This window comes from Protopterus annectens, chromosome 3.part1 (genome assembly GCF_019279795.1).
Source record: "Protopterus annectens isolate FY-2018-M chromosome 3.part1, PAN1.0, whole genome shotgun sequence".
Lineage (NCBI taxonomy): Eukaryota > Metazoa > Chordata > Ceratodontiformes > Protopteridae > Protopterus > Protopterus annectens.
In genome coordinates, this window is record NC_056732.1 from 221035960 (window position 1) to 221051363 (window position 15404).

The 15404-nt window shown below is 37.0% G+C and overlaps 1 protein-coding gene across 1 annotated transcript in view; it reads right to left on the reverse strand.

Annotated features, from left to right (window-relative positions):
* LOC122797652 (prostatic acid phosphatase-like) overlaps positions 1-15404 on the reverse strand; it is a 190546-nt gene that overhangs the window by 135618 nt on the left and 39524 nt on the right. Inside the window, exon 2 of the mRNA XM_044066193.1 lies at positions 11247-11345. Coding sequence (XP_043922128.1) covers positions 11247-11345 — 99 coding nt within the window. The remainder of the gene's footprint in view (positions 1-11246; positions 11346-15404) is intronic.

Sequence of the window (15404 nt, forward strand, 5' to 3'; positions counted from 1 at the left end):
TTGGGAGGTCATATATGTTTTTATTTCTGAGGTCCATAATGATACATTCTATGGCTTTATAGATGAGGCTGGTCAGGCTTATGGGTCTGTAATTCCCTGGGTCTGTTGCTAGGCCACCTTTGTGGAAGGGAATAACTGTACCTCTTTTCCATTCTGCAGGAACAAAGCCTGTGGTTATGCTATGATTGAAAAGGGTACTTAATGGTGATGCTAGTTCATGTTTTAGCTTGTTTAGAAGACAGCCTGCGATGTCATCTGGCCCCATAGAGGCCGTGTTCTTTGCCTTGAACAAGGCTTTGAGGACCTGCTCTTCTGGGGTATGGACAATTTGTTCTACAGCATTTGAATTCACAAAGTCAAGGAACTTTTGTGCTAGCAAGTTTGGTCAAGAATAGGTTTTCCAGTTGATGGTGGGATAAATGAAATCCCTCATAACCACTGTGTTCAGTAAAATTTGCATTGCCTTCAGTTTGGCTAAGTAGGCTTCTTGGGTGTCATGACCCATGGAGGGGGATCTATAACTGGCTAGGACTTGAATGGGGGTCTTCCCTACCACAACCTGGACGTGGAGCAACTCCATGGAGCTGTCCAGTCTAACTAGACATGAGGTGAACTTATCTCCAATTTAGATTGAAACACCTCCTCCTTTGGTTTTCAGATTTTAATTTCAGTCTAAAAGTATGGAAGGCATTGTAGCCTTGTTGGTCCGGGATACTCTCTGTGGCCTTAAAGTAGGTTTCTGTGATTGCACAGACATCTGTGTCTTCCATTCATATAACTGCTTCCATGAAGTGCAGTTTTTGGTTTAAGCTCCTAGCATTTAGCAGCGTGACCCTTATTTTGTTCTGATTAGTTAATTTCACATCAGTAATGTTGTTTTTGAGACCTTGCCTAAAAAAAAGACTCTATAGGGGAGGCAAGGGCCTTTGCTAGCAGCCGAAAGCCTAGGGGTGCCAGGTTCAACCATCTCTGGCAAAGCAGCAAGGTTTGTTGACCATGGTTTCCCAGGCAGACAGGAAATGGATCCCCTTTAAATGACACCAAAAACTAAGCCAGTTGTTGAAATCAATCATTTTTGTTTCTATTGTGGCATCATTCTAGGTAAGGGTAGTATGCTGCTCAGGGCTGGAGACATACCAGCTTGGGACACACACTTAGACAGCTCAAACATGTCTCTCTTCATATAGTCCATTGAGGTACGTCTCAGGTCATTCATGCCAACATGGGCTATGGCAGAATCATCACGGTACTTGTTGCTGAGAGACCTGAGTGCATGTGTGATTTGGCAAATCCTGGCACCGGACAGGCAGCTGACCATGACTTTCTCCTTGTCCAACCTGGTGAGTGGGACATCCGTGTGTCTCACTACTGAATCTCCAACTTCCTTTACAGACATTAGCTTAGTTTCTGTGTTTTTTTTCTACTGACATTTGAAATTAAATTCTTAAATTCAGAGGATTCATGACAACTCTTTAAATACTATATCACTGACTCCCAACAATATGAATGCAGTTTGCTGAAATCCAGTTTCAATAAATTTAGGGGATATCATGTGTACATGAATAAGAGCAACCTCTGGTTCACTGAAAGCAGTTTTCAGCAAACTACATGCACACAATTGGGATTCAATTATTCTGCCATCAATTGGCTATTATGTTCCGAATCAGACAATTAATAGCAGTTTCCAAAGCCTTTTATGGAAAAATGTGACTTGAATGCTGTCACATTGTTCACTTGTCCAGGTATTTGTTAATTCCTGCGTAAAGGCCAAAGGTCATTCAGAATGCAGACTCTTCAATGAATGTATATAAACTGGGACCCATGTTTACTGAATAACTGCCAAGAAGGAGACTGTTGAATATGTAAAGGAACCCTGCTCCAAAGTTAAACTAATGATTGAGTTAAACAGTTTGCTCTTAAGACTGTCCTTGACTCTTCAGTTCTGTAAGAAAATATTGCACCTCTGGTTAATATGCTTGTATTCAACAATTTAGTACTTAGTCCAGATCAATATTCTTCACCCCAGAGCCCCCTGTAGGCTAAACAAAGTTTATCCCTCAGATATTTATAACTTATTGAAAAGAAGCCTAGACTTTCCAGTCTAAAAGGGTATGATTTAACTCTACATGTAATGATACATTTTATAAATTTTCATTAAATGCCTTGTAAAACCAGATCACCATCTTTCCTGTAGGAGGAAAACTACAGACCGTGCTCAGTGATAGGTCAAACATGTTAAGAACACCCTCAAAATACAGTCATTATATCTTAGTTTAAAATTCTGAAAAATTAAGCCAATAACTTTTAATGCCTTAGCTTTAACCTAGAAGGCATTAGTCCTATACTTAATATTACTATATATATATATATATATATATATATATATATATATATATATATATATATATATATATATATATATATATACATATATATATATATATATATATATATATATATATATATATATATAATGTGTGTATATATATATGTATATATATATATATATATATATATATATATTTATATATATATATATATATATAAAATGTGTGTATATATACATATTATATATATATATATATATATATATATATATATATATATATATGTGTGTGTGTATACATACACTTAAATCCTTATATTCTGTCTGCTTCTGTAACTTGTGAGGAACTAAGTTTATCTGATATTCAACCACTGGTTTTCCAAAATGCAAAGTAGTGCATTTATCCCTATTAACTTTTAGCCCAGTTAAATCTAACCATTCAACCACCTAACACATGTCAGTATTGAAGTGGTCCATATCTGCTGTTGATGTAATAATATAACTTAGTTTAATATTGTCCACATACTTGGGCATCCAAATATTAGATATCTTAGGAATAAATGAAAACACCAGGTTGAACGATACTGGACCTAGAACGAGGACTGGGAGATCCCTTTGTTCACTTCAAGCCAGATGGATGTGAAATTTCCTATTCTTACTTTCTGCAGTCTACAGTGAAGCCCGTTAGCTGCCCAGCAAACAATGTATGGATTAACTTTGTGTTTGAGCAAGGCATCAATGAGGGACACCGTCAAAAGCCTTAGGAAAATCCAAATAGACCACTACTACAGACATGCCAATATTTAAAGCATTTGCCACTGGGTCATAAAATTCAATTAAATTAGTGAACATAGAACTTGTTTTGTGAAACCATGTTGCGTTTAGTCCATTAAACATCCCTGAAAGTCTTGAATAAGAAAGCAAGGTAGACACCTCTCAGAACTCTTCCACACCAGTAAAGTAAGACTGCTAGGTCTATAATTACTTATATTATCTATTGGGCCTCTCCCTTATGAACTGGAATTATGTCCACAAGTTTCTAACTAGCAGGAACAATGACAGAATACGCAAGTTATTAAAACATCAAGTAACAGTAGCCAAAATATATACCCATAAAATGCCTGGAATATTATCAGGTCCCATACCACTACCCTGTTTAATATAGCTCAAAGATACCCATACAAAGGTCAAATTGAAAACTGGCCACATATAATCATCTTATATTAAAATTCTAACATCAGAAATATCTTCAAACAGTGTAGCATCATCTGCCAAGAAGTGGTCATTGAACAAGTTCACCAATAATTGTTCAGTGTTCAGCACTTCCCCCTCAAACAGAAACTCATCAGAAAGATTTAACCTTATTACTGATGTATCTAACATACTGCGGTGGTGGTGCTGCGGTAGCGTTGTCGCCTCATAGCAAGACGTTGTCCCGTTTGATTCTCAGCTAGAGCGTCTTCTGTGTGGAGGCATACGTGAATGGGGTGTGCCATCGTTGAAGGTTGTGCATCGGGGCTGGTAACCCGGTACGTAAAAATCCACTACCAATCATTAGCGGACTGGAGTTCTGCTGTGGCGACCCCTAACCGGGAAAAGCCGAAAGATACAAACAAACAAACTGATGCGTCTAACATAAGAATAACATTTCTTAGAACCAGAGCTACTAACTAAATTATCTTCAAATGCACTTTTTGCTAATCTCAAAGAGGCATTTAACCTTCTGTTTTAGGCTTATTTTAAATAATTTCTCTTGAACCTCTTCCAGAACCTAAATTTCTTTCTCTTTTTTTCTTAGACGTTTACTATGATCAGTATTCTACGACGGAGGTGTAGTCTGGAGTATACTGTTAGTTATTGTTTTCTTACATCGAGATAAAAAAACTTCACAAATGTTTTCAAAGTCCTGCCATTTATTCACATTATTTACCTTGGAGGAATTCAAGTCCATAGAATTTATTTGATTAGTAATATTCAGGTCAAACAGCTTAGACCTGTCAAAAATTCTCTTTTTTTGATCCATACGAAAAGCTTTAATTATTATATTAAATTCAAAAGCTAAGTGATCTGACTTGCCTAATGGAAACGGTTCAGCTCAGAAATTTACATGGAATATTTGTAAATAAGAGAGCGAAGATATTATTTGATCTGGTAGGAAAATCAATCAGCTGAATTAAATTGTGTAGCATACATAAATCATAAAATGTATCCTCCAACATTGTCTATGTTGTGCCATCAGATCAACTGATCCCTGAAAGTTAAAGTCATTAAATACTGTAAGGTTATCATGAGTTATAAACTTGACCAAGCAATCAATATACCAGAGTTGATTAGTGATTGATAACGCAGTGCTTTTATAACAAACTAACAAGTGTAGTGGGAGACCAGAATCAGCAACTAATGCTTCCCCAAAAATCAATTCTGTATTGTAATCAAATTTTAACACCGTAACATTAAGCCTGCTGCAGAAATAACCACTCCTTCTTCTTTCCTATTATTTCTCAAGCAGCTAAATGATTGGTATTCAAGAAGCTGTATCCCTTCACTATTCCACGATTTAGTAATTACAACCAAGTCATAATTATTTACTAAAAAGACTACATACAGTTTATTTTATTAGTCAAGCTTTGAGCATTAACATGATACACTTTTAGTAACCTAGGTGTCTAACATGGTTTTAACTACCTTTAATTCCTGGGTAAAATCCAGAAAAGGTTCATGATATCAACCAATTTTGAATTTAACAATTTACCACTTAAATAATTCAAATGATACCTACCATCCCCAAATACAGTTCTGTTATTCACAGAATCATCCCAGAAATTAATAAAATCAATGTATTTTTTAATACACCAGTTATTTAACCATTTATTGAACAGTGTTGCTTTTGTGAATTGGTAATCTGATAAGGCTAATGAGAATAAAATTTCTGAAAAGCAAACATTGATTTTTGGTTTCTAAACAAACCTCTGAAATACTCTGAACCATCCTATACATGTGAAAGACCGAGAGACCATTGATAGAGCATTTACACCTGCTTGTTTAATTACCGAGTTTTAAGTAGATCTTTTATCTATCAATTTGACAAAGCCATGTAAATATCTTGGCATTTATACCCCCCTAAACTAGAAACTGTCACATTCTCTCTATCAATACTAACAAGTGGTCTAATACTTTTTCCTAATCATTGCATCACTTATAGCTAAGACACCACCCAAACAGTTCACCTTACACCACGTATTTACCATATCAGTTCTAAAGTTACTTCCAAGTGGTCTTCTGTTACCCTTATTTAAGGCTGACTCAGATTGGCTGATGTTGTCACCATCACATTTTAATTGGTGCCTAATTACTGGTATAAGTATGAGCAGAATGACTTCTAAATTCTTAACTGGGTTTACAATATCTCAGTATTGGATTGATCAATTTACTTACATTTTTACAGATATCAACCTATGAACCTATGTAGATGCCTGCATTCAGTCCTTCACCTTAAAATGTTTAAGTCTTTGTAGACTTTTGATGACACTGTTTAAGTAAACACTACTGTTTAATTGCTGTGGCATGCAGAAGGCAGTTTATATCATGCAAAGTATTATTTGATCAGTCCAGCTATGACCTCATGACCAAACTAGTACCTATTCACTGCAGGTAAATATATGAATTATATATGACCCTGTTGAAGTGTAATGCTATAATACAACATTATTTTAAAAATAAATGTTTTACATTTTGTAAAATAACACCAGTATATAAGGTAAATTTCATTCCTCATCCAGCTCTGTCACAGCTACAAATCAGCGGAGATGGTTTTAATATGTACTCCGTGTGCACGTCAGTCACAGACTCAAAGGTTCATAGGAGGTTACTAGGCTAGGGGCTCTAGAGCCTTCACAGGCCTAGCCATGTTAATCCCAAGTATCCCCATTTGTTCTTTTTGGGTAGTTCATAGAATGAATTTATGAAGACAACAGGTCTGTGATCAACATCGGCTACCCCTGTCCATAATGGACATGGGTGCCACCCCAGGGGTGAATCTGTGGTCTCCCATCCAATTATCTAGGTTATGTTTGAATAGGGTCAGTGAGGGCTCTGTTTTATATGAATAGGGAGTCTATTCTAGAGAAGTGGCAGTCTCCGGGAGGCATATCTGTCTCTCCGGCGTTATCTGTTAATGTCACAAGCTAGGTTGAGATCCCTAAAGTGAGTGACTCTTGAGGAATCTGACTTGCGGATGTGCAAGATTTCCATTAGGGCAGAGTTGGAGATTGCCGTACAGGCCAGGCGCAAGTCACCTTTTAGCAGTCTATAAGATACAGAGGAAAGTAACAGGGCTTTCGGCCTGTTCAGGTAGGTCATGGTTTGGAGTCCCTGTATATTCCTAGTGAGAAATCTCTGAGGTCTCTCCAACTGGTGCAGGAGTCTGGTGAGGTACATGCAAGAGGGTGCATTATACTCTACTAGTGGTTTGATGAGGGTTGGGTACAGTGGAGTTATAACATCCCTTGACCTGTGTGCTATGCCCTTGCTTATGAGATGCACAATTGGAAACTTAGTGGTCAAAGTTCAGATTGCTATCAACCTGTGTTCCCAAGTCTCACACCACTGGGTTGGAACTCCGGGGGGTGCTGTCAATATTGTAATTTGTAGGGAATCCCATTTTGCCAAATGGAATAATAATAATGCATTTTTCTACATTTAGTTTTAGACCATTGCTTTGGCATCAATCATTTGTTTGTGTAAGCACTTATTGTAATATGTTGATATCGTTGGGGGACTCAGTGAATGTTCCCAGTTTGCGATCATCAGTGAACTTCGTGAGCCAAAGGCCGTCTACTTTGGCCTGGACTTCTGAGAAATAGATGCCAAACAGTAAGGGGCCCAGCACAGACTCCTGTGGTACTTCACTAGTGATGGATCTATTAATGGAGGTGGAGTCAACAATTTTGACAGTGTGTGTTCTGTCGGTGAGCCAGTTGGCTAACCATCCAGTAACGTAAGGGTTAACTCCTATCTAGGAGAGTTTCTCAATGAGCCAGAGTCAGCAATTGTGTCAAAAGCCTTGGCAAGTTTGAGATAAGCTGTGTGCACTGTTTTACCATCATCCATGGTTTTGGTGACATTCTCAAAGAAGTCTACCAGGTTTAATAAGCATGAGCTACCCTTAATGAAGCCAAACTCGGCTGGGTCCCATGCTTGGAGGTCGCCTATGTCCTTGTTGATAAGGTCCATGATAATGCTTTCTATGTACTTGCAGATGAAGCTGGTTAGACTTATGGGTCTGCAGTTCCCAGGGTCAGTTGATGGTCCCCCTTTGTGCAGGGGGATTCCTGTTGCTATTCTTCATTCTGCAGAAACATAGCCAGTTCTCAAGCTATGATTAAAGGGAATGCCAAGTAGGCCCACTAGGTCTTGTTTTGCATTGTTTAGTAAACAACTTGGTATATTATCTGGTCCCATTGAGGCCACATTGTTTGGCCTTGGGGAGTGCAGAGATGACTTCTTCTCTAGAGATACTAGGCAGAGGACTGGTGTCAGGTATGCTTTGGGATATGGTTGGTGGGGATAGGGGGTGAAGTTTGCAATCTGTCAGCTAGCAGATTGGCGATATCTTCTAGTGTAGTATGAGTGATCCCTATCTACAACCACTTAGATATATAGTTGGGTATTCCCTTTTAGATGTCAGATGTAGTTAAAGAATGCGTTATGATTATCCTTGGCTAGGGATACGATTTTAGTTTCGTAATTTGCTTTAGAAGACTTTACAAGATTTCTGATTTTCCTGTTTAGGCTTAGGATGGAACTCTTCCTCTGAAGAGTGATATCCCTCTTGCATTTGAGCAGTTTTTTCCTCTTGTTATATAATCTGTTTATACTTGAAGTCAGCCACTGTAACTTGTTTTTATGGGAAGATCTGGTTTTGATCTGGTCAGGCAAAGTAAAGTTTATGCAGTCACTTAAGTGTTTGTACAGAGCATCTGCATATATTTCTGGGTAGTGATCATTAGTGTCTGCGATTGTGGTGGTATGAAGCTTTTTACACCATCACTTAGTATGCTGTAGTTAGCTTTGGTGACGTTTTATATAGGTTTTGTTCCTGTGAGGGTGTCAGTTCTGGTAGTTACTTCAAATGAGACTTATTTGTGGTCTGACCTAACCAGGGAGGGGATCACACATGGGAAATACAGTGACCCCCCCATGTTGGTGAATATTATGTTGAGAACATCCTATTTTACATTTGTTTAAGTATCTAAGCTATCTATTGTTTATTCCTGCCCTCTGGTTTGCTTTATTTTGTGTGTCTGTTTTGGAGCTTTTTCTCCCCAGGACTCCATTAATGGACTATCCTGGTAAACCAACTGCAAATAAATAAATAAATAAATAACATTACAGCCCCTAGAGGGGGTGCAGACTATCTCTTCCAGAGCATTTGTGTTAACAAAGTCCAGAAATCTCTGGGCAAGATTGTTTTTACTTGTGTATGTCCCCCAGTCTAAGGAAGGATAATTAAAATCTCCCATGACTAAGGTGTTGGGCTGTATGGTGAGGGATTTCAGTAAATCAAGGTAGTTGGTGTGCTTATCCTGGTTCATGGTGGGAGATCTATAGCTAGCAATGATGTGGTATGGTAGTTTCCCAGTAGTTAATTGGACGCAGAGTAGTTCAAGAGAGTCATACTGTTTGCCCATTTTCAAAGTGTATTTGGTTTTAATCAAGATGGATACACCTCCACCTTTGGTTCCTTCATGCTCACTTTGAGGTCCGAACATGCAGAAGGCATTGTAGCCTTACACAACCGGGGTGCTCTCAGCAGCCTTGAACCATGTCTCGTAACTGCACAGATGTCAGTATCATCCAAGGTGAGGAGTGCTTCCGGAGAGTGCAGTTCCGTGTTTAAACTCCCAGCATTAAGCAGCATGGCCCTGAGTTTGTCTTGATTAGATTTTGTTATGTTGGAAAATTTGTTTTATCTAAAAAAAGGCACTATGGGGGAGGCAAGGGCCTTTGCCAGTATCTGAAAGCCTAGGGGGGACAGGTGTAGACCATCTCTAGAAAAGCAGCGAGGTATGTCTACCATATCCTCCCAGGCTAACAGATACTGAATCCCCCTGGCCTGATACCAGAAGCTGAGCCAATTGTTGAAGTCAATCATTTTGTGTTTATATTGTGACATAATTCTGGGTGAGGGTAGGATACTGCTTCGGGCTAGGGACATACCTGTCTGAGACACAGAATCAGAGAGTTCCATCATGTCTGTCTTCATAAAGTCCAGAGAGGTATGTCTCAAGTCATTCACTCCAACATGGACTATGACAGAGTAATAATGGTATTCGTTGTTGGGTGACTTGAGTGCATGCATGATTTGTCGGATCCTAGCACCAGATAGCCAGCTAACCATGAACTTCTCCTTTTCCAGTCTGGTGAGAGGGACATCTGTGTGTCTCACTACGGAGTCGCCTATGACGAACACATTTGTGATGTGTGTGTTGAAATTGTGGTGGTTTCTTTATGCTCAGTGGTGAGTCTGGGTGGTGTGCGTTTGGGAGGTCTCTTTTCATTTGGTAGGCTTTTAGTGAGTACCTCCACATATGTGGGTTTATCTGTCCTGACCTTATTTCATCTGAGAGGTGAGGTTTGGTGAGAGGTGAAGCATGTGTGCTGACAACCTGTCTGATGTTTAGTTTGTTTTTATGTGACAGAATTGACGCCAATTCCACAGTGCATTTACATCTCTCATATAGGGTGTTAGCTTGCTTTAGGAAAAATGTTTGTCAGTATACATAAAGCAACTGCTACATTGCATAAAGCTGCCCATATCAATCAAACTGATAGGAGAAATGATGGGAAACTGCCCATCCATTGTGGCAGGAGTTTTCTGAATGTGATATTTGGGAGGGAAATGGCTAACTGGACTTAGTCACAAACAGCAAAAATGAAGCAGCAATTCAATTAAATACAGTTAAAGTCCAGTGCTGGCTTAATATATACTTATTTTTCTGTTTTTTTTTTTTCAAGTAAAAGCCTTGGATTTCAGTTTAGATGCACTCCAGACCTCTATAATAAAACCACAACTTTGCTAAATTAGACTCAAAATACATTCATCACCTTTAGTTTATTGAGATTTCACCTTATACAGCCATCCATTAGTAGGAAAACCTGGAATCACATGTTTCCGTCTTTCGGCTTTTCCCGGTTAGGGGTCGCCACAGCGGAACTCCGGTCCCCTGCTGATTGGTAGTTGATTTTTACGTGCCAAGTTACCAGCCCTGATGCACAACCTTCAATGAAGGTACGCCCATTCATGCATGTCTCCACGCAGAAGACGCTCTAGCTGAGAATCGAACCGGACAGCGTCTTACTGTGAGGCGACAACGCTACCGCAGCACCACCACCATGGATAGTCTACTTAAATATGTTTTGCCAGAAAAGATAGCGAGAGACACTACTCCACATTGAAGGTTACAGTATCAGGCTGGAGAGTTCGGTCTTTCAAACCCCCCCCCATGACTAAAAGTGACTAAATCCAAAATTGTCTAACCAAATATTACTGTAATGGCCTTTTCAACTATTTTTCATTTTAATGTAGCTTAGAAATTTCTTGATAAATGTTTATGTAATACAGTACCTATAACTGGGCAAGCTTTCCTGATGTATGCAGACTAGAACTGATTTAATGGTGATATTTAAATGAATGCGATTATATTACACTTTTGGCTTTTATCAACTGAAGTACCATTCCATTTTTACATCACAGGCTGACTTTTTAGATCACAATCATTTTTTCAGCTTTTTTGGATAAACTGTCATGTGCCATTATAGTGTTCAACAAAATACCTCCAGGCGTCTGAGGTCATGTATAGGCTATACTGGGAGAGAATAGTACAATGTAAAGCCTATAGCATTATCACTTTCTTCTTACCTTATATGCAGCAAACCTTTTCTTATACTCTGTAGATTCCCATGTTTCTTTTAGGAGTTTCTCATAAGCAGGACAGTTTGGAAGTGGAAACCTCAGTAGCTAAAAATAAACATATAGTATTCAAAGTTCTATAAATATTTACTAAAAACAGCTTTAACCGCACTAAAATATAAGCAAATGCAACTAAAGTTCAAATGTCCTTTTTCAAATAATGTATGGCTATTAAAGACAATATGTCTTTTCATTACAGGAAATACATGAAAAGCAGCTTATTTAATTATTTACATGTCACAGCATGTTGGACATTTAACCCTATAAATTATTTGATCACATCTTAAGTACAATTCAAACACCAATAAATATCAGACTCTTAAAAAACATGTAAATAACAATACACAATCAGCATCTCCTCAAATAATACATTTGGCAATTTCTTTTGTTTCATTCTTTTTGAAAACAGAGCACTGATGATTTTGTCATGGTTCCAAAATGTGCTGCAAGGTGCACCATTATATGTTTTATATGTCAGCAGCTCTTTCTCTGCATCACTTTCTGTGTTACGTGAGATTTACTAAATCACATTAGTTTTATTACTCTCTAAAAATGAATTACTTTAGGAGCTGAGCTGGGGAGGGAGCTAGGGACTGTCTATTGCTTTAAATGTTTTTGAAAAGAAATATTCACATATTATGATTAGTAAGCAAATAAGGTGGGAAAGGGAGGGGGACAAAAAGGCACCAGGGATAACATCAATACACAATAAGTGAAGACAGTTACAACACCATGAATTATAAGAATTTAACCATAATAAAAAATGCACATTGAGTTTAAGACTCAGGATATATATTATCATACATGATAGTATATTACAGAAGGGCTTCATAAACATGGCCCTACTGAATAAACATCAATTCAGTTATGTACACAAACCTGTAAGGCAACACATAGGCTTATTATCTAGTTATGAAGAGTAAAAGACGGTCTTCAGTATGACCAGCAAATTGAAGCCTTTTTTGGCTGAACATTCAAGCACACAAAAAATTAACACTGTTCTTACACTTGCTTGTGCAAGGTGAGATGTCCAGAGCAGAACACATAAAAGAAGACAGGAGAATGATAAAATGATACTCTATATTTCAGCCCTTAAATAAGTCTCCATAAATAATGGCCATCTCATTTCTTAACCATGAAAGACAAGACCTCGTGACTCCAATGAAAATCTGAAGTAAACCCCCCGGTTATACAGGGCCATGCCCTGTTTAAAATTAGTAAATGTAGGTATTAATCCTTTCCTGTTGTCCATGTCCTTTTGGAATGAGGTATTCAGTGACTCAAAAACAACATGCTACTCACTCACAGTGTTACCATATTTTTGGTACTAGGGGTTACTTCACTTTAGTATGATTTCAGTATCTCCCCATGTTGATAGCAAGGGGGAATTTAAATGTTTAAACTAAACACACTATGTCCATTACAGAAAAAGCAGGTGGATATCTACTGGTAGTTATTTGGAAAATACATGTAGCCTAGACTATAAATACTAGAAGCAAAATGCTGGGATAAATAATTAAATAAAGCCTCAAATGACTCATGTTTTTACTATACTTTTGTTAGATAACTGTCCCTAATAAAATGTCCTGGCTTAGTGCAAATTTTAGAATTCATCTTTTGAGTGGCAGTTTTGGAAATCTGGCATTATTGTATTTTTTTACAGCAGGAAAATCAGCCATCCTTCAAGAGCAGATGTTTTCAGTAACTAAATACGAATAAAATTCCACAATGTTTTAATTTATGTATGAAAAATGAATATCTTCCATATTTTATATGTGTAAAAATAGAACAGCTTTTCTCCTTATACCAATTAAAATGACTACTGTTTTACTTTTTTACGTATATTTACTGTTCTCTGTAATTTGTATCTGTAATAAGAGTAAATACTGTAAATTATCTGTAATAACTGTGGAGTTTTTCTACCCAGGCATCTGCTGAAAATGGGATTAACCACTGTTGGACTTTCCCAGTAACCAAAGATGGATACATAGACAGATAGCTATATAGATAAATATTCTCAAAGTCATCGGTTATTAGCCATTGCTGTAAATCAAAAATAAACTATAAACAGTTATTTTTCCTTTCCAGAAACAGCATGAGTAGTTCAGAATATTTACATGGTGCATCATAACAACTGCAAACTAATTCCATAACAACCAGTATAGCACCCACTTGAAAATGTGACTGAAAGCAATGAAAGGTGAAATGCCCTTGACACCTTTTGTAGAATATCACCACAGAATGCATCCTGTGTTCATGGACTCCATAAAAATATAACTGACTTGATTTTCTATCTAGGCAAACATTCTGGAGGACTGGTACAATTTGGAATGTTTGGAAAACGTGGGAAAATTGTAACAGCTACAAGTCAGACATTGTATAATAAAGCATTTTATCATTGTTTATCATCTTATTTACCTTCTGATTCCGAGCTTTTTAGATTTTAGTTGCAGTCACTCATAGGATTCACTAACATAATCATCCTGATATTTGGTAGTTTCCAACCTCTTCGGCAAGAGAATGAAAACAGAAAATATCCACCAAGGTACATTCAAAACAATGCAATTGAATCTTACGCTGGCTAATGGATAACCCTGAAAAAAGCTCATTAAAATTGCAAAATATAGACAGCAGTAAATAATTTTTGATGATTTGATAAAGTATAAAAAAGATATTAGCAAAACACAATATGTCACTTTAAAACACAAACTGTTTAAATGTAAAATTTGTATCACATAACATCACCCAAAGGCACAAACCAATGATGGTAAGGAAAATAACATGATCCTGCTTCATGTCCCAAAATAAAATATCATATCTATCATATGTAAACCTACCTTAACAACAAATAAAGCCCTTGAAAGTGGCTATGGATTTATGTATGATTGTTTTTTAGGAATGTGTAACAACCCAGTTTGAAAAATAATTAATTTGTCTCCAGGTTTAAAAATAAAACAGTGATGCCTCTATACTTTGCTATCGACATGAGCTAAAGTACTCTTTTGTAAGATGTTTCCTCTCCTAATTACCCTGGATTGTTTACTCGAAATACTGGCAACACTAACTCACAAACCATACATTTAGCTGAATTTAATATGTTTCAAAGCAAATTTTACCTGAGATCTGCAGTCCCGTATACAATGTTCCTATCTAAGCCTATCTAGGGCTAAAACATTTTTTACTAATGCTTTACATTTTAAGCTGTACAGCTTACTGTGTTTCTAGCTGATAACATGAACCTAACGGATGCTTCACAGTCAGTCTTCATGCATACTCCTGCAAATGTGTATGCCCATGTTGCCATCATGGGGATATTGAGGATATTTTCAATTTTAATACCATTCTAAACATTAATATGGAACAGTATCTATGCCATGACATGTTCCACCAGAAGTGTCCTCTACTTGTATGTTAAGAGATCTTTAAACAATAAGGATTAACAATATAGTCAGGATATTACCTTAGATGTGCTGAGGGGGGATACAGGAAACAAGCTCAAATATTAAATACATTTCAATTTGGAGGTATTTTAAGTCTGATTTGTTTTACAACACATTTTGGATCCCTTTTAGATTTTAAATTTAAATATGGGTATTATAATTGATTGCCTAATGTGGTTGTTGTTTTATGTCACACCTATTTTGCAATACATCTTGGGATCCCTTTTAGTTTTTTTTTTAAAGTAACTATGGGTATTATAATGTATAGTATTTTTGGATGTTTGGTAGATCCTTTGCTGGACTTTTAACTGTATGAGTTATGTTTTATAGTTATTTATTTATGTATTGTATTGTGCCTAGATATAAGCATGTAAATAAAAACACCAATAACTGATTGTGTGGGGAGTACAGCAGGAAGCATTTCTAAGTATCAATGTTTATAATTACTTGGGATTAACATAAACACTGTGTCAGTCAGGGACTGCATTTTGCCAGACATGGATAAAGCAAAAAATGCTGTGTAAACATTTAATTTGTTAAATGTACATCTGGCAACCTTACTTTTTCAGCAGTATGGTCTGAATGCTTCGTGCAGCTAATTTCCTTGTTGTAATTTCTCTTTATTTTAATTTAACAGATTAAATCTTAAATACTATACAGCTTAAGA